Source organism: Thalia democratica, chromosome 2 (genome assembly GCF_965202585.1).
Source record: "Thalia democratica chromosome 2, ktThaDemo2.hap1.1, whole genome shotgun sequence".
Lineage (NCBI taxonomy): Eukaryota > Metazoa > Chordata > Thaliacea > Salpida > Salpidae > Thalia > Thalia democratica.
The window spans coordinates 9,943,755-9,969,059 of NC_139166.1; the positions used below are offsets into that span (position 1 = coordinate 9,943,755).

The 25,305-nt window shown below is 23.8% G+C and overlaps 1 protein-coding gene across 1 annotated transcript in view; it reads right to left on the reverse strand.

The window, feature by feature from the left end:
- The window catches only part of LOC145829241 (transcription factor CP2-like), a 46,735-nt gene that overhangs the window by 13,502 nt on the left and 7,928 nt on the right, over nt 1-25,305 (reverse strand). Inside the window, exons 4-8 of the mRNA XM_082936983.1 lie at nt 22,995-23,075; nt 20,639-20,770; nt 19,561-19,640; nt 19,246-19,300; nt 10,443-10,592 (exon numbers count right to left, since the gene is read on the reverse strand). Coding sequence (XP_082793109.1) covers nt 10,443-10,592; nt 19,246-19,300; nt 19,561-19,640; nt 20,639-20,770; nt 22,995-23,075 — 498 coding nt within the window. The remainder of the gene's footprint in view (nt 1-10,442; nt 10,593-19,245; nt 19,301-19,560; nt 19,641-20,638; nt 20,771-22,994; nt 23,076-25,305) is intronic.

The following is a 25,305-nucleotide window of genomic DNA, read 5'->3' on the forward strand; positions in this document are numbered from 1 at the left end:
ATTGAGCTTCAAAAATTAATGAATTTAATAAAAAAAGTATTTATTTGGGTTTTTACTCATAACGAAATAAAAAAACCATTAAAACAAAATATACTTAATTTTTCTGAAAAAAATGTATTCGAGCAGAAAAAACTAAATGCTTAATAAAGGATTAATAAAAATAAAAATTTTATTAAAATATCTAAATAAAACTTTAAAACTTGGTTAAACATTTTAATAAAAAAGAATAAAAGACGTAGAGTAACACATGTTAAACACAAAAATTAAATATTTAATGTAGAACGTTTAGTTTTAAATTTATAAGTCGTATGAAGTTTCTCTTAATAAGGTGATTTAAAATCTAATAACTTAATTAAAATCTGACGCACTGAAGTAATTATCTTAAAATATTTAAGAGGTAATATGATAATCTTTTTTTTTCATCACTGAAAACTATTTAGCTTAGATCTAAATAAAGTTATGAGTTTTAATTATTAATTAAACTGTTTACTACATTACATTTTAAAGTATATGCCGAAATTATTCGGATAAACAATATATTTTAAATTGGAAACAAACACATGTATTCTGCTCCATTTTTTAATTTCATATTTGAAGACATGCGTTATTTAGTTTCAATATATACAATATATGATGAAAAGTTATGTTAAACGATACTTAACTTAAAAAAAGAAAAGAATTACCACAGAAATTTTTCGTGTAAATTTTGCTTTGTCACTTGTAGAATATACAAATATCTGAAATAATTAAAAGAACAAAATTTAACATTTAAATTAAATCATCACTGCTTTTATTGTTATTCAAGCTCGATGATTTTTAAAGTTCCGCGAAGTCGATTTCAATCAACTTATTTTCTAAGTAAACTTGAATAAATATTTGTTAATAGTATATATAAGTTGCTTTTGTTTAAAATACCAAGCTATGAAAACATTTGTTTCTAACAGCTTGGGTAATTTTCATATGAAACCATTTATTTTTAGAAATGTAACTTCTAAATAAACCGATCACTTTTGAACAACTCAAAGCCATACTCAATGTAAATATATTTGCAAGTATAATTTTCAAAAATATACAAAATATTTTTATTTAAATTTAAAGTACACAAATAAAAATAATGAACTTGGATCGTTAAAACTTATTGTACATATAAACTTAAAGAATTATTTAAAACTTTAATAAAATTGTTTCAAATGTTAAACTATTTAAAACGTAGTACAAACAAACAGTTTAAAACATCTTGAATATAGAGAAGTTGTTTACAAAAAAAAACAGACAATTAAATTACGAGAACATGTTTTCCAAATTCAACAGAGAAACAAATTAGACACAAGGAAATCGCAAATCAATAAAGTTTGAATGCGAAAAAAATATTAAATTTCCAAGAAAAAAGGTGAAACTGTCTAGCCAAAGTAGAATAATTTGCACATGATAATTTATAAAAGGTGATATATTATTGTGCGATAAGCGAAAATTAATTTTCTGCACAAAAATAAGTCAAATTCGATGACGATGGGCTATTTAATGAAAGCGAATGTTTGAAAAAATTCAGCGTCTTATTTTATATATAAAAATTTATCTTTTTAGCCCGTACATTATGTTAGTAAACACTTTTTTAAAGAGGTAATTTTATTATTAAAACAGAATGACAATTTGTGAATTTTAGAAAAGTGCTTGGAGAAATTCAGAATAAATAAATTAAATGGCACAAATGTTATACTAAAAACACGCATATTATAATTGTTTATCTATAAAAAATCATTTCAAATTTACAAAAGTCGCTTTAAAGCCTAATAAGTTTTTTTTTTTAATAAAATATTTGGTCGTAATGTTTAAATTAATCTTTAAAAACTGAAAGCTTGTGAAAACAAATTTTGTATACATGGACTTTCCTATAGAGATATAGGAGAAACTAGACAAAACATGACGTATTTTAAAACTAAATTAAAGCTTTAAAACCCAAATTTATACACTGAATTTGTCTTCGCACGCGGAATCAATTATTTAAAAACTAAAAGATTTTGTAACAAAATGCTGAAAAAATTTCCGCAATATTGCTAATATTTCTTAACAAATTTTAATTTTATCTAACAAATTTCACTTTAAATCATAATCTTATGATGATATTTAAGTTGTTTTTTTTTTTAATGTTTGATAAAAAACCATCGTATAAAAGTTTGCAAGGGTCGCTATTAAAGAAAAAGTACTGAGGAAAAAATTACGCATTTTAAATGCTGAAAATCTAAATGTATATATGTCAGAGTTTTTCACTTATCCAGCAGAAAAACTTGAGATAAAAAATAAACATGATTTGAATGAGGTTGAACTCGAAAAAAGATTTTGGATTATAAAAAAGTTTTATACTTTTTTATTGTTAATTTTATTATTATATTGAATACACAACAAAGTTTTAAAGTTAGTTGATGTTTTTTTGATAAAACTAGAGAAATTACAAAATTCACAATTTTCATGTAATCTGTTTTACACGATGTGTTCAAAAGTAATACTATTAATAAATAATTAATTGTAATTAACTAATAAAAATTAATAATGAAATAATAATATTAACATTTGCTCGTTTACCTACTTTGAAAGAATTTGGATCGTACAAATTTTATATCAACCATTTTTATAAAACTTTTAGAGGCTTACACTTAATCAAACTAAAATAATCAGTAGTTACAATTATATTTATTTAAACTATATTCTATAATATATTTTATTACTATTTATTTTCAAGATTCATAAACAAACTACGCTTTACAAACAAAAAGTTTTTTTTCTTCGTTTTAGTAAAAAAAATATAAAATTTTTTAAAGTGGAAACTTTATTTTCACTTGCGTGAAATGTATTTCAGAACGGAAGTTATTTTTAAGATGTTAAAAAAAAAGCTAAAATTTATTTTTTTTTTTTTAAATCAGTTTATTATAAAATCTAAAACTTTCAACGGACTTTGTTCATAAACTATGTTAAATCTATTTTAAATTAATTTAATTTGAGGAAAAAATTTTATCTTAAATAAAATCTGGTTTTAGCAAGGTTTATAAATTAAAACTTTTTATTGACACATATAGATTAAATATTTTTTTGACATTGATCAAAATATCTCAAGGAAAAACCAGACGAAATAAGATGAGTTGTTATACAAGGTCAATTTTAAATTAAACGTCTGCAAAATAAATATCAAATGCATACCAAAACAAAAGTAATTATAAGATTCAGTTTTTCAGCAGGTATATAAATATTTGATTTAACTTTTACATTATTATATAAATAAAAGTACTTGGTTTTATCTTTTAAAATAATAAAATTAAAAAATATTCATATTTGCATTACTTTCAACTTACAAAACTTAAACAAAGGCAGTAAAGAATATATTTTAAAGTCGTGCATAGCTTAACCTAAAATTATACAGGAAATGAATTAAATCAATTGCAAATTAAAACAAATGTAGAACAACTACTTGTATATAAGTTGTATTTGTTTAATTTTTATATAAAACATAATCAATACTTTTTAAACATTAATTAGTATTCTTAACTTTTAACTAACAAAATAAAAAAAATTACAAATGCTTTAAAACTAAAATACTCTGAAATTAATTAACAGTTCAACTTAAAATGACATGAACGAAAATAAAACTTCCTACAATAACTACAGACTACATTTTAAAACTTTAGTTTTAACTTATTTTAGTTTATTGTATTTCCGTTTTCTATAGAAACTTTTTTTGACACAATAATTTTTTCATTAGTTTATAACTTCATCAACTTATTTTCTTTGTTGTTTTATAAAAAAAATATAAACATTTTTAAAGTGGAAACTTTGTTTTCAAGACAGCCGACGTGAAATTTATTTTATAACGGAAGTTATTTTCAAGATTAAAAAAAATTATTTAAAATTTCAAACTTTTAAAAAAATCAGAAAACCTCTTAAAAATTTAAGCAAAATGTGAAGAAAAAAAAAATTTTAACTAAGAGCATTTAACAAAAAACTCAAAAACTTTCAATGGATTTTGTTCATAAACTATGTTACACTTATTTAAAATTAGTTCAATTTGCGGAAAAATATCATTAAAAATAAAATCTGGTTTAAACAAGGTCTATATATGAAAATTTATTATCGAAATATAGATTAAATAACTCTTGACATTGATCAAAATATCTCGAGGAAAATGCAGACAAAATTGGATAACATCTTTTCCAACGTCAATATTAAATTATGCGTCTAAAAATAAATTTTAAACATATAAAAAATAATTTCAAGATTCAATTTTGCAGCAGGTGATACATATTTCATTGCAATCTTATTAAACTAATCATATTTACATTACTTTGAGCTTAAATAGAAAAATTTTTCTAAGGTCGCACATAGTTTATGATAAAATTATACAGTGAAGGTAATTGCAGGCTTAAATGTAATTTGCAAGTTGAAATAAATTTAAAACAACTACTTGTATTTAAGCTGTGTTTATTTCCACTTTTATACCCATAAAATATTCTCAGTTTTTTTTTCAAATATTAATTTACAAAGCACTTCTAACTTTACTTTAAGAAGAATAAAAAAAGTTTATACAGAACGCTTTGAAAGTTGAAAACTTGACTGTTAATAAATAATTTTAACTTGCAAATGACATAAATAAAAATAAAAACTTCCTAAGACTACATTTTAAAATTTTAGTTTTAACTTATTTTAGTTAAACTTATTTCCGTTTTCTAAGAAAAATTTTCATTAGCTTACAATTTCATCAATTTAACTTCTTAAGCTTCAAAAAATGAAATACAATTTCTCTTTTTTTTTTTTTTGAAAAATAAAACAACACTTTAAAACTATTTTAAACTGAATAAAATACTTGTTTTTCTTTTAACAAAGTCATTTCCATTTTAACAAACGTACGTTTTAAATAATCATGGTTTATTCAGATTGTAGCGTATTTTAGTTTAAAGCCACTGTTTTCTATTTACTTCAAAAATCGAACTGTTTTCTATCTATTCTCAGTAATTTACAGACTTATGCCTTATAATTTAATATCATTACTTTTTCTTGAGCAATTTGAATTATTTTACAAGTCAAAACCCCATTTTCGTCATTGGTAAGTGTATGCACATTTTTCCTACTATTCAAAATAAATCAAGTATAACGTTAACTTGGCATTTCAAAAATAACTTGACATTCAAAAGTTTTTTTAAGGTATAAGGAACTTGTGGAAAACTTAACTCTTTTGTTTAAACCTTACTGTTTTCCGTCTTTAAATTTTTTGTATGAAAACATGATAATTGTCTAAGTGCTTAAATGGATTATCAGTTGAGTTTTTCAATTAAAAAAAGGTTTGACTGGCAAGTAAGACATTTAAACTCAAAAGAACAGTTTTGTTAGAATGTTTAAAAAACAACTATTTAAATACTGTTTGAAAAGAACAACTATTCAAGTTGTGAATACTTATACACCCGCAAGTCGTTTTTTAACTATATTTACTTTTTAATTTGTTGAGTTTTTCAATTAAAACACGATTTGGTTGGCAATTTAGACAATAAAATTAGTTTTTCAACATTTCTTGTTTATTACGTTTATTTAGTTCAACTATAGCATGCATAAGTCATTTTTTGTTAAAATTTTCAATTGAAAAAGAAGATTTGATTGTCATGTAAGACACTAAAACTCGTTAGAATTGTTTAAATTAAATGCTGAGACCAATTTTAAGTTTAAATAGTTGAAGTTAAAACATCTTTAAAGCTTAAACATCTTTAATTCATTTTTTACCTAAAATTACTTTTAATCAGGAGAAACGTAAATTCTAACTGTATACTTTGATGGGTTCACTGAGTTACAGTTTTGTTTTGATTTTAAAACTTGTATTGTTAACAATTACTATAAAAGATTAATAGCTATAAAATACTGATCGATTAAGAAACATTTAAATATAGTTTTTTTGAATAACATATTCAAATAAAACAAGTAATTTTTATTTTAATGCTGCATAACATCAACAGTCAAACTTCAAAGTAACTTTCTTTTAAAATTCAAACAGTATTTTTAAATAGTAAAACTTAAAGTTTTATTTAACTTTTTAATTTAATTGAATTAAGACAAATGGACAAAACAACAAAGTAAAATAACAAAAATTGAAAAATATCAGGTAAGTTAATGTAATTTTAAGTTAGCAATTTCACGTTTTATTGTTGTCATACATTTCCGTGATAATAACTGGTTCATGAATTTATTTCAAAGTTAATAATTTTAAATTCAAAACTTTTTGCTTTAATCGACTCGAGTTAATATTTTAAACCAATCAACTCGTATTTTGTTTAAAAAATTGATGCACCAAAGTTTCAGTAAATATATATATATATATATCTATTTTTTGAAGCAATAACTAATTGAAGCAATAATTTTCAAACTTATTGCTTTAAATGACTCGAGTTAACATTTTTAATAATTTATTTTATATTTACTAACTTGTATTTTTGTTTAAAAAACTTGATACACCAAAACTTAAGCACATGATAGTGTATTTATTTTCAAATAAATGACAAATACCTCTCTTGAAATATTTTGGATGTTTATAGATTACGTAATGAGAAAAAAGTATGTTGTTTTTATTGTTTTTTTGAAAAACATTTAATCAAAACAATTTCTAAAATTAAACATTTTCGTAACAAATAATGTATGCAAAACAAAAAGCTTTGTGTTTGAAATGAAAACATCATTGTTTTGTTTTTAAATAACTTTAAGCGATTGCAAAATATAAAATAAAAATATACGATGATATGTTACATGTCTTAAACTTGTTTTTATATTTGGATGTTTTTTGTTAACAGCACTTCTCATTTACTTATTGAATATCTTTTTCATAACGTCATGACAGATATCGACATACGAAAACATAGGATTAAAAGTTAAAAGTTTATTATAATTAAATTTCCTTGCTGAATTGCTAATTTGTTTGTAAATTGATTTACGTAATACATTTTAAAAATTTTATTTTTTAATTTTATAAAATTATATATCTGGATTTATTGTGATATAAATGACCGAAAATTTAATTCTATAAATTAGCTGAATTTCTAAAAGTTTTTACTTAAAGAGTGTAATTTAATTTTAAAAATACCCAAAAACAATATATTTTTAGTGTGTAACATCTTTTTAGGAGAAATTATTACTTTAAAAACTTTCTCCCTTTGGTTTTCATTTTAAATTGGCATTTTGTAAATAAATGTTTATTTTCATTACTTAAAAACTATACCTTAATTTTAAAAGTACCATAATATTTTGTGAGTGTGTAACATACTTTTTAAATTGTATTAACTAATAAGTTATTTCAAAAACTTTGATGAGAATTTACAACTTAGCATTCTGAATTGAGTCTGAAAATTTAATTAAAATTATTTTTACAAAATTTTAATGTTTTTGATACTGGTCTATTTTAATAAACCTTTAAGAAATTTCCAATATTAAATATTAACCGAACTTTTTAAATCTTTGAATTTGTCAACACAATCAAGAACACAAACATTTAAACCATATTAATTTTAAACTAATATACAAATATTATTAAAAACTAAAAAACTTTCTATTTATAGATTTCAAACCACACTCTATTTCAATATATTCAACGTTCGAACTACCCTGAATTGAACAACCTTTTCTTATTGTTTTGCTGTTTACTTAAATGATGCGACACAGGTAAAACGTTTACAAGTTTGTTTTTATTTTTATTGGTAGCAACAAATGTTAAAGTTTTGTAAAATTGAAACAAACAGTAGCAATCGCCGCAGAAATGATGAAAATATATATATAAATAACTAAAACAATATATTAAAGCAAAGTTGAAAAACTTTAAAAAAAAATTTTAATCAAAAATCGACAGACAGCAAGACATAATCATAAATAATGATAAAAATGAAAATATTTTAAAACAGCATGTTAAAGCTAAGTTGAAAAACTTTAAAAAAAAACTTAATAACAAAAGTTGACAGATAACAAGACATAATCATATATAATGATAACAATAAAAATATTTCAAAAAATATTTTTAATACTATAATAATATTAAAGCAGACTTGAAAAATTTAAATATCAAACATACTTTGTCAGCAACTAAACCAGTATTTCTCTAAACTACTTTTTTATTGCCTTGTTTAACACTTTATTTTTATTTTAAATTTCATAACTTTATCATAATCATACCTTAAAACTCATTATTGTAAATGATTTATTAACAAACAGCATTGCTTTATGAGTTTTTTGTTTTATTTAAAGACCCACAGATAACCAGACATAATATGTTTTTAAATATCAACTAGCATACAGTCTTCGATTAATTTAATTTTTTAGATAAACATGCTTAAAAATTTTGAACTCGAAATACACCTTGCTATTTTGCGTTTCAAAATGTCATTTGTAAAAGCATAGTTTCTAAAACTATAACTTACTTTTTAACAAATCTAAAAATTCAAGTTGAGATAAACTCATCAAAAAACTTTAATTACGTTCATGTGTTTTTCTAATTATAATTGATTTCTGCTTCTATTATTTAATTACTCTCAAAATAATTTACATAAAACAAATTCAAATTTTTCTACTTGCCATTTACTTTAATTTAACTATTTTTACTTCAAAATAAATAATGAACCTTAACTCAAATTACAATATTCTTGCTTTTATAAAATGTTGACTAACAACTTGTACTTGTTATTATTCAATTTAAACATATTTTTTGTGGTATGTCTAAATATATTCAATTTTGTTTTGATTGTTCAAATAAATTATTAACAAAATAACCAAACTAGTTATTGTAAAAAGAACTATAAGTTTAAACATTTTCAAATTATACTATGAATATTTTTAGAAAAACTGTAATTAAACGTTCATTAGAACGCAAAAACTTTTACTCAAAGTATAATAAAAATATCAACTTGAAGTAAATTTATTTTGTTTCGCAAAAGTTGTTTTCAATCTCAAGTATCCGTCCCAGCTTTATTTCTCGTGCTTTTAACATGCGAAAGTTTTCAACTCATATATGTGTTCATACTTTTTTTTTTTTTTTTAGTTTGTTTCCTACAATTTAAAAAAAATGCAAGAAAAACTGTCTAAAAGCACTGCAGGCTCCTTTGAAAACGCAGGTGGATATTTTCGCAAAAGATACAATATGTACATATATATAACAACATATAACAACTTGTATTCTTAGATACTTTTATATTCATCTTATGCTAATCTGTAACTAATCGAATGTTACAATTTTAAGGTACCATAAAGTTAAATACTCCATACAAGCATAACTAACGGAAAACTCCTTCTCTGGTGAATAAACAACAATAAACTCGATAAGTTTCCTGGAGCCAAACATTTTTTTTTCTGCGGGCCACAAAATTGTTTACAAACAATTTCTTAAATATATGGCGATTTTTTTTTCTTTTTAGGATAAACTTACCTGTAACCAGACCAATAGTTCTCTGGGGAACGTTTAGTTCATCAAGTTGCGATTTATGTATGATGTTTATTTATCTAACCACCAAGCAAGCATTTGTTTCTTTGGGGACCACAAATTTATAATTAGATTTTCAACAACTAGCATATCAACACTTTTTGCTTTTTATGACCACATAAATACATTTTTATATATTTTTACCTATTACCACACAAAAAAAAAATTTTCTGGAGATATCAAAGTTAATAATAACTTATTTTTCACATATATGGTAACTCTTTACTCACTTTAATCAGGACCAAAAAACTTTATAAAGTCAAACACAATTCTTAATACATATTATTTAATTTTCACATACGTGTGTGAACCACAAATGTACTACTTCGCTGACTGAAAATTTCATAACAAATTAATTGGATATTTATAGCAAATTGTATTAAAAAGCAATCCCACCTGCAGCCAAACTGATTTTTTTTTCTTTCTCACTTTTTTAATTAATTTTTTACCATTTGAAGGCTTTGGAAAATAAGGAATTTTTTAAATTTAAACTGACAAGATCTGACGTTTTTTTTAACTTTGTCAAATTAACTGACTTTTCCTGACTTTTTTCAAAAACCCCCATGTTTTCCTGATTTTTGCAATTTTTGTTTAGTTTTACCTGACTTTTCCTGAAAATGTGGCAACCCTGATTATAGCAAGCTGTATTAAAAAGCAATCCGACCTGCAAACAAACTGAAATTTCCGTCTCTGGCGACCACAGCACTTCCGCTGTGTTCAAATTGTCAGGACTTACAACAACTCTAACTACTTACATACATAATAATATTATCTTATTCATGTTCTAGCATGTTTTAATTTTGTACACCAACCTGCGACCACTCACAAATTTATTTTTCAGATGACCAAAAATTATTAAAATCCCATTTCTTACATGTACGACATCTTTTTTAGAGCCATAAAACATAGTAGAATTAAATATTCTATATACTTTACTTGTAATATTTTGTACACCAACCTGTAACCAGATGGAAATCTCCTTCTCTGGCGACCACAGCACTTCGGCTGTGTTCAAGTTGTCCGGGTCGTCTTGCTGGGAGATGACTCCTTCCGAGTACGGCTCGTCCAACTGCAAGATCCTGTCAGTCGGTGATCGGTTCGCTTGTGACTGTTGAAATTAATAAATAGGTTTATTTAAACGTATTTGATATGTTTGTTGTTGATAACTTTATTTGATTTATATAAGCTTCGTCCAACTGCAAGATATTGTCAGTTGGTGAATAGTTGGTTTGACTGTAAAATATATCAGTTTATTTAACTATTTTATTTTTACTGTAAATTAACTTAATAAATAAATAATTTATTTAAGGTTCGTCCGATTGTATTATTATAATATTCAAATATCAGTCGGTGAACGGTTGGCTTGACTCTGGAAGAATTAATTTGAATTTATTTAACTATTTTTGTTTAATTTTCACTAAATCAATAAGTAATCAATTCGTCCAATTGTAATATTCTACATTGGCTGTTGACTGATGAGAATAGGTAGAAAAAAAAAGTTGAAAAAAGGAACTCAAGTTTGAATCTTATTGTTGGCATTGAGATTTTTCAAGTAATATATCTTTTTCAAGCTTAGTTTGTCTTAATGTAAGTCAGTGTTGGAACTTTTGTTGTACTAAATGCATGAATCTAAAAATCTATCTTTCATCACAAATTCATATCGGAATAGCATTTTTTACTTCAAACTCTAACTTTTGCAACAAAAAACAACAGACTAAAAAATACCGTTTAATGTTTACAACATACATGACTTGTTTTTTGAAAAAAAAATGCAAAATTGTAAATTTATTTTCAAATCACGTTAGTGCACAACACAAACACTTATGTTACAAGTGGTTGAAATAATATTTGTGTATTCAAGAAATATTTTGTGTAAAAGGTTCAATAACAAATGAGTTATTACACCAAAAAAAAAAAGTTTTTTCAGACAAGCATCAAGTCTAAGCAGCTAAAGTTTTTTTAAAAATTAAAAATGGAAAACATTTGATAAAATAAGAGAAACATATTCGAACTTATCGAAAGTTTGAGTAAAAGCTGAAAGGAAAATTCTAAGAGCTGATAACATCTAAAACTTTCTAATGGAGCTTTTTTGAAAAAGAAAAGCTGGATTTAATAAAAACAAAAAGAATAAGAACTTGAATATTTTCAATTCGGTTCTTGTAAAGATCAAAATAATCAAAAATAAAGTTTGAAAGAAAATAAAAGGGTTGATAAAATACAAAAAAATGTGAATAAACCGTATAGAAAACTTTACATATACTTAACTTAACTGAATAAACATTTAACAGTTATATAACTACGGTATGCTTGTTTAAACTACTGTGGTTAGTTTCAAGTAGTAAATTGTATAAAAAGAGATAAGTTTTATTTATCTTAACTTTCAAGTAATTACTATACATTTAACCTATTTATCAAAAAGCGTTTCAAATGTTTCATAAGGAACTTAGATTTCATTTAAAACTTCTTTCAAATTCATCTTCTAAATGTATTTTCTGCAGTTGTATTATTAAATGCTGATCTTAACAAGTATCAACATAGTCTGAAATTTGAACAAACAATTTCAATAATAACTAGAGCTTTACAACCACAACAGGTTAAAAAAGTACTACAAAGTTAAAAAACTAAATATACAAAACTGATGAAAATATCAAAAGAAAAATTATAATTTTCAAAAACATTATAAAAATTCAATGTGTCATCTTTTTTTTATAAATATTTTTTAGTAATTACACATAATACGATTAATTAACTTAATATAATAGCTAGATAAACTAGTTAAAAAATTTTAAATTCAGTTAACAAAATTGGTCAGAGTGAAATACTAAACCTTTAAATACTTTAATCTAAAAAACATTTTTTCCAATTTATAATCAAAAAACACCTTAACATTTACACAAACAACAAATATGATGAACTCGAAAATGTAACAACTACAAAAACCGCAAATTAACTTTGCAACTTGTTCAAATTGCAGCAATTTATTGAAGCGGTCTGCTTCAAATTACATAACTTAACCGTTGCAGAATTAACAAACTTTAAAGCAAACAAACTGAAATATTTATTTGAAATTTTCACACCTACAGTTGAACTAAATTTTTATAAGTTTTTTAGTTCTAAAAAAATCAACAACTATATGGGTTTAAAAAATTAATACTCGAGTTAAACCTTTATGTTACATTAAACATGCTTTTTAGTCAAAAACTTAAAAAAGTTTTCAAAAAATTTGTAGTCAACTTGGTTCGAAACCTTTTTTTTCAAATATACAACAATTAACATTTTTAGCCTAAAATAAAGCAGTTTTTAAAAAATGAACTACATTAAGTCCTTTAAAACTATTTCAAATAAATAATTTTCAGTTGATATTTTATTTAGCATTTAATTTAGATTTAAACCGTCAAATACTTTTTTTTAAATTTTCAGACAAATGTATTATCTAATTAATCCACTTCACTTGTATCAAGTTCTATTTTGTAATGTGTCCAAATTGAACCGCGCCTCTCAAATTAACATACAACTTAACTTGATACAATTTGCAAGTTCCAAATATTACATTAAACTAGACACTTTTAATTTGTTTAAACATTTTTTGTTTTCGAAAACTTGGTTTTTTGTCTAACAATTTTTTTTCAACTATCAAATTAAACAAACATTAAAGTAGAATATCTTTCAAAATAATAAGTAGAGAAATAAAAAAGCAATAACGTTTAAAGTAAATTGCATTTTATTATAAATTGATACATTGCAAGATTAGTGTATTACACTATTAAATTAGACACTTTTAATATGCTAAAACCTTTTTTATTTGTTTTTTTTTTAACAATGTCTATTATTAACACTACGGTCTACTGTCAATTGCTTTAACTTTCAAAAATAAAATAATATTGAAAATGTCAAGTTGATAAATAAAAACTCATTTCAAGTATAATTGTGTTTTTATTCATATTTTATAAAGATTTTTTCTATTATGTTGCATGCATTAACTATTATACAGAATAAAAAATAAACATTTTTAAAATGTCTTAAGGTCGATCAATTATAATTAGTGCAATGTTATTAAACAAAATATATAAAAGTTAATAATTATAAAACCATGTTTATCTATATTATAATATTGAGAACTTAAACCATATAATTTCAACTTTTTATATTCAAAAAAAGTTCATGGCGTAGAAGTGAGTACTAAACGACAAATGAGTTTTTCAAATAATTAAATGCATACATAAAATGATTTTACAGAATATGTAAGTTAAAGCAACTTGCTAAATTTATGTTCGTATTCTTATAATTCAAAACCGTTTTAATAAAAACATATTGGCACGGGTGTGCAAAAAACACATCAAGCTTATAAACTTGATTAAACAATTTAGGATTCAAACATAAAGTTGAATACACCAAAATGTTTTACTTGTATTAAAAAAGTTAATTTAATACAGTATCTCATTAACGCCTAATTATTTTTTCAAAATTAAATCTAATCACACTGTAATGTTTAAATAAGTTTCTTGTTTAATAGTTTTTCAATGCAGAAATTTTTCCAACGCAAATTTTTTTTAATCAAAAATTTTGCTGGCAAATTCTTTTTTTAATGAAGTTATTCCTATTCAAACTTAAGGAACAAAAACTTTTTTTTTCCATTATGCAAAACAGCTATAAAATTGACTTAAACAATTTTGTTTATGTTTCAGATTGATTTATAAAACATTTATTCAAAGTAATTTTGAAATTTGTAATTTTTATTCGAGCTATACGCTCATTCAATTTAATTAAGTGTTTATTTTAGTAATTAAATTTTAATATATTTAGAGTGAACAACAAATTAATAATATATTTATATACACTTACAACATAAAATTGAATGTAAATTGTTGAACAGAACCTTAAATAATAGAAGCAGCAAACTAAACTAAAAAAAGCATCAAAGTTAAAAAATTCCTTATCATCAAAAAATCTTATATAGGAAAACAGTTATCGACTTGGACGAAAAATAAGAAAGTTGCTTCAACTTGAAAAATCTTTCAAACAGCTTACATGCAGTATTTTGTATTTTGATCAGAAAAACTTTTTTCGAACTGCAATTTAAATGTTTAAAAGTATTTCAGCGGCTAACTGCGCCGACCGCTAATATCCAACAAGATTTTCTCTTTCAAAAGAGCCTCATTTGCATATTAGTTTTAACAAGAGATTTCAAGAAGTTTATTTGGAAAAATTGTTGCTGCATATTCTGATTTTATATTAAAAAAAAGCTGAGATATTTAAAACAATTTTTTTTATTGTTAAATTTAGAAGATAAATTCCAAACAAAAACCCATCAACTTTATTTTCACCAATTTTAAAACTTATAACTGATTATATTAAAATTAACTTGAAGAAAAAAACCGACTCAAACTTTATTCAACTGCAAGTGAAAAACTAAAAACTAATTTACATTTCAACTTACAATATCTTTTTTATTTTCCAAGCTTGCATTTTTGATTTAAACACACTCAGTAACGCAAGTAGTATTTAATAAAAATCTTTAGAAAACCATTGTGTATTTTAATTTAATTGTGCTTTTGTTTCTGCAGGTTTTGAAAAACACTAAAAGAGGCCAAAAAAAATCAGTAAAAACTGTTTATTAAAAGTTTTGAAAAAAAAATTCAAGTTTGAAAAGAAAATTATTTTACATATTTGAATACTAAAAAAAATCAATTATTATAGTTTTGCAATTAAAACAAAAACAAATTAAAACTTTTATTTAATTTGTTTAAGATCCACCTTGAGATGTTAAAAAGATTTGGTTTGAACTACTTTGAATTCTTGATTAAATATGAATATCATGTAAAAAAAAATTCATCAAACCATAAGTTTAAAGCCAAAAAAACTGAATAAAAACTTAACATGATAATTTATACAATAAAAACTTTTTTATTTCAACAAAGTTTTTTCCTTATTAATCTTGTACATATAAACAGCCTTATTTACATATAGCTTCTGGTTTTTTTTTTTTCAAAAAGTAATTATTTACCATGTAACAAAAAAATTTTAAACTTTCATTTCTCTTAAAAAAAAACTTCCTTAATAATCAACTGTACACAATAAGAGCTTAATTTGCGTATAGTTGCTAATTTTAGCTAAACAAAAAACTACTTGCTGATATTTACGAGACAAAAAGTTTTTTTTTTCAATAAATTTTAAGTCAAATCAAAATAAAAAAATCTAAATTATTCAAAGTACACAACAAATTTTGACGAGGATTTCCTTCTATAAGTAGAATACTTGATAAAAACTTTATAAGAGACATATTAAAATAGACAAAACTTTCAGTAATTTTTTTTAACTAAATTTTACATCTTTTACTGTCAAGTAAACACTTTTATATTTAATTTAACATTCACGTGCAATTTAAAATGATAAATATAAAGTAGGTAGTCAGCTTTTTTAAGACTATAATCGGACAGAATATAGATTGATAAATAAAATTGGTATAAAATCAATTGAAAAAACTGTCTCAATTCCTTCAAACAAAAACAATTTTTATTTTTAAATAAAAGGTAAAAAAGTATTTAACTTGAAAATTTTGCAAAAGATATTTATTTTATATTTGCATATAAGACGATTTTAACGAAGTGAATCACAAAGCAAGACAAAAATGTTTCATATGTACGCATGTCCACAATGTAAAAATTTCTTAACTATTTGAACAACTTCTTGTTCAATTAAAATTTTGTAAAAATTTGTTAGCTTTTTAAACAACTGTTCATTTACAAATTTGTATAGCTATTTGAATAACTTTAATTATCACAAGTTTGTAAAAAATTGTTAACTTTCAAACAACTTGTTTAATTTCAATTTTTTTTAAATTTGTTAACTATTTGAACAACTTTATTCATTTACAATTTTTTCAAATCCGTTAACTTTTTAAATAACTTTGGTCCTTTACAAATTTGTATTAACATAATCAATTTCAAATTTGTAAACATTTGTTTTTTTAATAACTTTATTCATTCACAATTTTTTTTTAAATTCGTCAAATTTTTAAATAACTTTGTTCATTTACAAATTTGTAAAAACTTGTTAATTTTGTAAACAACTTTAGTCAATTACATATTTGTGAAAGTCTTTTTTTAATTGACAGTAACTACAGTTCGAAATACATTCTATTAATACTATGATTTGTTAAATTAAAATAAAATAAAAATGTTGGTTGGATAAAATCCGTTAACATTCTGCTATTTTACAAGAAATTTAGAATCTATTTATCTTGGTTCTTTAAAATATACACTTTTACTAAGCAGTGTTAATTTGTTTTTATGATGCCTGTAAGGAATACTTTTTCAAACAAAATCAAAATGTTAATCTCACATTTAACTAAAAGTAAATGTGTTCGACCTGTGTATTTATGCTGAAGCTTTTTTTCAAAGATTTCAATCTTTAAGTTTTCAGTTTTTAAGCATAATCGAGTATTTTTTAACTTAAAAAAATTTTTAAATTATAACTATTATTTTGTTTCTAAATACAAATTAAATTTTATTTTGAAAAAAGAATAAAACGTTTTGCCTTACATTTATAACAATAAATTGTTTATTGAATTTACTAAAGTATGTTTTTTTTTAATTCAAACAAAATTAATAACTTTGTAAGAATATTTCTTCAATATAAATTAAAATTTTTATGAAGTCCATCTTAGATATTTAAAACTCGTGACAATTAAAAAAATACTCAAAACTATTTGTTTAATAAACATTGCAAAACATTTAAAAGTTTGTAAGATAATTATTTATAAATAAAACTTTTATCTTTTTAAATAAACATTTTCCACTGCATAATGCTTTGCAGAAATTATTTTGTTTAACAAAACTTTCATATTGCAGTCATCTAAAACTCAAGTATTTCTAAACAATGTAAAAAATTTTTTGCTTATGCCAAGAACTTAGAATTAAAAAATTTTTATAAGATTTAAATATTGTGATTAATTAAACACCATTAATTAAAGCTAAGAATTTGGCCCAGATTTAATTGTATCAGTATTTGTTTTGCAAACTTCATTGTTTAATTTTGTTTTGTAAACTTTGCAATTGTAGTAAGCTAGTTTTAAAGTTGTTGTCGCAATTATTATTAAGATTAATCACGTTACTGTCACTAAAGCATTTAAAACTAAATAAGAAGAAAAACTTTTTTTTTAATATTAAACTCTTATACTGTTTCATTGAGAAATAAGTTGTTATTAAAAATATAAAAGATAGTCCAACTTAACTACATTTATACAGTATTTATGAAACCTACTATCTGTAATCGTACACCTAATTTGTCTTTTTCATTCATATAAACGACAAAACAGTTTACTTTTGAAAGTTTTTTATTTTAAAATTCATTCCACAAGTGTTCTTTTAATTCGATCAAATTCAATCTTTGAAGCACTTTTATTTTAAAGTTTGTGCTCGGTGGCAGACGACTGCACAATTTTTTTTAATCAACTCTTTTCGATTTAAAACGTATATTTTTTTCCAAAATCTATTGTAAAACATTATGAGTTCGTAACAACAGTGGTTGATGTTCACCTGCTTTTTTGTAAAAAAATACAAAACTACTAGATACGTTTAGATTTAAATAAAATTTTTAAAAAAGCTGGAAACTGCAAAAACACGGTTGCTGTTTACTGTCATTCACAAAAACTTCAATTTTTTTTTAAAAAATTAAAGAACAAATTAATATACCCAACCGGCCACTTTTTAATTTCATGATTTTCTTTTAATTTTTTTTGTAAAGTTACACAACATACCTCATAGCAAGCAACCTCATTGTGAAGTAAAAGTAATTGAACTTTTTTTACTCGAAACAAGTAAATAAATTTAAGGTATAATTATAAAACATTATTTGCTAATAGTTTCCTATCACAAATACTGACGAAACAAGTTCGTCTAAATCAGGGTTTCCAAAGTGGGCCAAGTGGCAACCATCAAGGGGGTAAGAGGGGGGATATGAGGTCATAATTTGAAACTTACACTACATATTCTCGAGTTGCAGATGAAGAGCAAAAAAAATTATAAAAAGGTCTTAGGTGTTTTTATGGTAGGTTATAAACTTACACTAGATATTCTTGAGTTGCAGATGGACAGCAAAAAAGGTCTTAGGTGTTTATAATGGTAGTTTGAGTAATCTTGTTAAAGGGGGCCATGGCTTTTTTAATTTCTTTAAAGGGGGCCGTTTGCAAAAAATTTTGGGAAACCCTGGTCTAAATATACAGTAATTGTTATTGATGTTACTATATTTATTTTATATATTTTACGCATATAAAGTTTTATTTGAAATTTCTGTCAATATGACAATTATATGAGATAAAAATGGCACACACATTGAAACAATTGTAAGTTACTAATCAATTTTTTCAACATTTGTTATAAGCTCACTTAAGAGCTGTTCTGTCTGATAGAACAGTGAAACATATGTATCATTGAAAATTAACGTTTTATCAATATATAATTATTTACAATTTTCAACAAGCCGTTATTTTTTGAATTCCTGATTCGTCTATCTAACTTAATTTAATAATTAATAAAAATTATGTACAAAAACTATATTAATCGATTATATTATATTCAACATTCATATTGAATTATATACTATATATGTTTTCGACAAAGCCGTCACTTTTTTAGTTCCTTATTTGAATAGTTTTGGGATAAATCGTTTTGCTAATCACACCAAAAAATAACTAATGTTTAATATTTTATATGAAAATAAAATTTAGTTTTATTTATATATATAAATATTTTTTAACAAACCCGCCATTTTTTGAACTCCTGATTTTCTTTGAATTGCAGCCTCCGGTCGTGGAACCTGACAAAAATTTCAATAAAAAACGAAACATAAAAAATATAAGTAACTTTATAATAAAGTATTGACACAAAAATTTCAATATATAACAAAACAATTAAAAGCAACCTCACAATCAAGTATTTACAAATTACCCACAAATTTTAATTAAATATATAAATAACATAACAATTATAAGAAACTTCATAATAATATAGTTACAAACAATTTACCTGAAAATTGAATAAAATATTAAAAGTATAAATAAATATATCAATACATACCTGACGCAAATTTTAGATTTGAGGTAACCGTCGGTCAGTGTGTCGGAAATCCTGTTCAGTTTCAACTCGTACGATTGTCCCTGGAAAAAATAAGTTGATTACATAATTTAATAGGTAGTCTAATTGATGTTTATCAAACTGCCAGAACCCTGCCTAAAATTTATTTGACAATAGTTGTTAAACACTAATATTATAGATAAGTTATATTCATCTGTTTAAGTGTCAGATACCCTAGTTAGTTTAAAATTAAAATGTATTCTAGATGGTAGTCTTCCGTCTGTTGAGGTTCTAAATTTCAGGTTAGCTATGATTGTCCCTGGAATTTAACGAAAATAAAAAATATTGGATACAAAATGCGAGAATGTACAGATGCACCATTAGCATGTGTAAATAATTGTACGTAGATTGGTGTTTTAAATGTCAAGCCGTCAGACACACGGCTCAGTTTCATCTTGCATAATTGTGAACAAATAGAAAATATATACTATTTATATCAACGTATATGATTGTCCCAAGAGAAAAAACTTGTATAAATTTTAAAACGTTTGGTAATGCTCAAAATACTCAATTCCTAACTAAGCTGTCAGATGTACTTGTGAATTTCATCTTGTACAACAAACCCTGTATGATAAACAACATATGTAAAATACTTTCACAGCTATCAACTATCAAAAACTACTGGGTAGCTAAATGGAATTAAAGCACAACTTTGTGACAATAAAATACACTATCTTGCAAACCTGGTTAACATAAAGTAAGTCTGTTACACACACCTGATTAAGATAAGTGAGTGTGTCATCATTTATTTTGGTAGCAGGACTGGTTAATTTTTATACATATATTACATTTATACCTGATTAAGATAAGTGAGTGTGTCATCGTTTATTTTATAAGCAGGACTACTTAGTTTCAATAAACAAATTAAACATACCTGATTGAGATAAGTTAGTATTTCATCACTTGTTTTAGTAGTAGTTTTATATATATATATATAAAAACATTTATACCTGATTGAGATAAGTGAGTGTTTCATCGTTTATTTTAGTAGTAATTTTTTTACATACAAAAACATTTATACCTGATTGAGATAAGTTAGTGTTTCGTCGTTTATTTTGGTGGCAGGACTGGTCGGAGCGCACAAAGTGCATTTCAACACGTCTCTCTTGAACATGGGTAGATTGAGCATTGGCGACATATTGTAAGGTGATTCCTGCAAAAAAAAATATTATATTAATTGGTGACATATTGTAAGGTGATTCCTTCAAATAATAATAATATTATATTTGTCGTTGAAAAATTCTAAGGTAATAACTGTAGAAAAATAATAATATTGTATTAATCGGTGACATATTGTAAGGCGATTCCTGCAAAAAAAAAATTATAAAATTATATCAATCGGTGACATGTTATATGGTATTCCTGCAAAAAATTATTTTATTTTATTAATTGGCGACATATTGTAAGGTGATTCCTGTAAAATAATAATTATATTACATTGATTAGTGACATATTGTAAGGTGATTCAAGAAAAAAAAATATAAAATTATATTAATTGATGACATATTGTAAGGTGATTCCTGTAAAAAATAATAAAATTATATCAATTGGTGACATATTGTAAGGTGATTCCTGCAAAAAAAATGTTACATTGATTGGTGACATATTGTAAGGTGATTCCTGATAAAAAAAATATTATATTATATTAATTGGTGACATATTGTAAGGTGATTCCTGATAAATAATAATATTATATTAATCGTTGAAATATTCTAATGTGATAACTGTAGAAAAATAATAATATTATATTAATCGTTGAAATATTGTATGGAGATTTCTGTAAAATAATAATAATATCAAATTAATTGGTTGGTAATAAACTACATATTATAAGGTGATTCCTGTAAAAAATAAAAATGTTATATAGATTGGTGATACTTCATATTACTATTCCTATACAAAACCTTGATAATGACATACATATGCATTATATTAAATGGTGGCACACTGTATGGATATTACTTTTTAAAATAATTTATTAGTACAAGCACATACTATAACAAAGTTAAATTAACTGTTTTCCGTCAAATATTAATATTGAAAATTCCAAAATTATATTTGTATGAAATCATTTCCCATTGTTAAAAAAGATTCACAGAGATAAAAATAAATTAAAGATTCTGATTTATTAATATTTTGAAAAGCTACGTAAGTATTTTAAAATCCTATAACTTGAAGCACATCAATATTTTTTTAAATTACAATTTATCACGAAAACTTGTAAACAACAAGATTTATTCAACTTAAAACTTTATAAATAGCGTTTTTTTAGTAATATTTTTGTTGTTTTTTGTCATATTTAGTTATATACTTTTTAATTTAGTTTCAAGTAAAGTTTTTACTATCTTAAATTTTTTGATAGTTTTAACAATTTTGTCTTAAAAATAACTTCAAATCAGCAAAGTATAACTTAACTCTAATTTAATTCTTTTAAACAGACTTTTACACTCTTTATGACGTAACTGTTTTTAGCTAGAAATTTCAAAACCATTGTATATAACTAAATTTACACTATTACTTATCAGTTTTCATCAAGATTATTCCGATGACGCGCTAAATGAAATTAATTGATAAACTTTTTTTAATGAGTGACTTATGTTTAATTTTTTTAATATATCAAATATATTTTGTATTATCTTGTGACTGCTCTTCAGTAAACAAAAACATTGCTGAAAAAGTGTAATAAGCACAGAAACATCTAGATCAGGGTTTCCAAAACTTTTTTGCTAATGGCCCCCTTTAAAGAGTTTGAAAAAGTAATGGCCACCTTCAACATATAGATTACTCATAAACTACGATAAAATACACATAAGACCTTTTTTTTTTGCTCTTCATCTGAAACTCAAGAATATCTAGTGTAAGTTTCTAAACTGCCATAAAATACACATAAGACCTTTTTTTTTTTTTTTTTTGCTCTTCATCTGCAACATCAAGAATATCTAGTGTAAGTTTCAAGTTATGGCCTCATGGCCCCCTGTGGCTCCTTTACTGCTCATGGCCCCCCCTCTTCCCCCTTTGCTGCTCATGGCCCCCTGAGTATCTGTCATGGCCCCCTAAGGGGCCACTTGGCCCACTTTGGGAAACCCTGATCTAGATAGTTTATTTTTTCAACTTATTTCTAAACTGTATTTTGTATAAAAAATTTTATGCATTAATTTATATAGATTTTTATAAAACTTGTAGGTAAACATTTATTCACAATACACATGTATTATGTTACTAAATACCTATTGATTGTAAGTAATGTCAATTGAACATGCAAAATGTAGATAATAATATTAAGTAAAATAATTAACATACTCAGAAATGAACCAAATAGAATACCTGTCAGGAACAAAAATATATTCATTAAAGTTGTATTAATTTTATTAAATAACCTGCATAGATGATGTTAGTCCCATTTTTTCAGTGAAACTGTCAGGAAGGCTGTCGTAAAAATCATCTTGAAATTCTTTTGTCTGTTATTTTAAATATTGTAAATAGTTTTTTCAAAAATATTTTAAACAACTTTTCAAAACCCATCTACAATATACAAAGCCTATTTTTAATACTATTAATCTTAACTTTTGAGGTTATACATGAAAAATATTGTAAAAAAAATTAATAACCTGAAAAAAAAATTCAATTTGGTAATAAATAACAACACTTTATTTTTGTTTAAGTTATCAAAAATTTAAAATAATGCTGATTAACAAACATAATCATCATCTTTGACTAAAGAAGTAATAGTATCGTCATCATCAGTCGAAAAGGAAAACTTTTCAAAAGTAACCTTGTGAATAAAGAAAACAAGAAATAATACTCATTAAATTGCTTTTTTTAGTGTATTTAACTATTAACTTAGATAACTATTATCAGGCTTGCCACTCGTTTTTTTTTAAATTTTTTCCAGGTTTTTCAAATTTCTTCCAGGTACCTTTTAAAAATACACATTTTCGGGTCTATTTTTAGCTCAAGATAATTTCTATATAAGAAACTGTGTTAAATAGTATAAAAACATTGAAAAGATACCGTAAAGTTACTTTATATATGTTTTTTAATAAAAAAAATTTATGATGATGACAAAAAATCTTATTTATATGATAGATATTTTGTGTCAAATGGAAATTTTACTACTGAAAATGTTAAAATTATTAAAAATTCCAGGTTTTGCTAGGTTTTTTTCAAAATTTCTCAAATTCCAGGTTTTTCCAGGTTATTTTTGCCTTATTGTCAAATTCCAGGTTTTTCCAGGTTTCCAGGTAAAGTGGCAACCCTGTATTATTAATTAAAGATTTAAAATATCTTCTTTTTGTAAATTTTAAAAGCTTATTTGCAGTGCCTTATGAGCCATAAAGGAATATTTTTTAGAATAAAGAAACAAAATTCAATTAAATTATTACTTTGAACTATTTTAATAATCTCTTAATAAATTTTTAAGTGTAACAACTATTTTAATCAGTAAATTGTTTAAAATGTTTGTAACAAAACCATCACGAACAACAAAATGGTCAATTGATTAATTTGCAGCAAGATGTGTAAAAAAATTTGTGTACATTGAAAAGTACAACATGGTTGCCACTGATCAAGCTGAAAAAAATTTCCTGACTTTTCCTGACTTTTTATTAAAATTTTCCTGACTTTACTAAATTAAACTCTTAAATTAAACTTATTCTAAAATACAGAATCTAACACTTGAAACTGTATAAAGCTTTCAATCTAATTTTAATACAGGTTAAAAACAACAGTTTTTTGCTGAATTCTATCATCAAACTTCCAGCACATAAAGTGAACATATGATTGATGTATTTGTATAAACAGCTCTATCGGCAAAATACTTGTATTATTACTTTATAAACACAGCTTGTCAATTTTTTAGCATTTCCTAGCATAAATGTATCTAGATAAACAAACGACATATAAGAAAATTTTACAATTAAAACCTTGAAAATAACGAACTTTCACAACTAAAATCTTAAAACAATAACAAATTTTTACAGTTAAAACCTTTAAACAATAAAGAACACAATTTTTTAGAATTTCCTAGCATAAATGTATCTAAATAAACTAAACAACATTATGTATTTACGTAAAACATGCTTTACTTGTATAAATTGTTCACTTAGTTTAATAAAATACTACCCAAACTACTTAATATAAAATCCTTAAATTGAAAATCAAATAAAAAAAATGCAATTAAGTAACTGTAAAAAAAAGACATCAAAAAGTAAACTATATATCTGTTGTATAAAATATTTACTCTTATCGTTTAGTATAAAATTTGTAACAAACAAATATACTCTTATTTACTTTAAAAACTTAATTTACTCTACAAAAAATACAAATAATAAGTAAACTTATTCTTGGCATATACCTCTCTTATAACTTATTTTATAAATTTAAAAAACTTTGAAAAATTATAAAGAGGTAAAGTATATCTATTAACTTGTTACATAAAATACTTAACTAACTGCTTAGTTATAAACAACTCAAATATTTACTTAAACAAAAAACAATTTGATTCTAAAACTATGCTAGATAAACTTTTGTGTATATATCAGTTTCACTATGGAAGTGTCCTTGCTACAAATCATCAATACTAAAAAGCTTACAAAATCTGCTTGTTCAGTTAGGGTACTTGTTCAGTATGTTAATAGAAAATTTTTGCAATTTTATAAAGGATATTTTAGTAATTTATACAAGATGAAG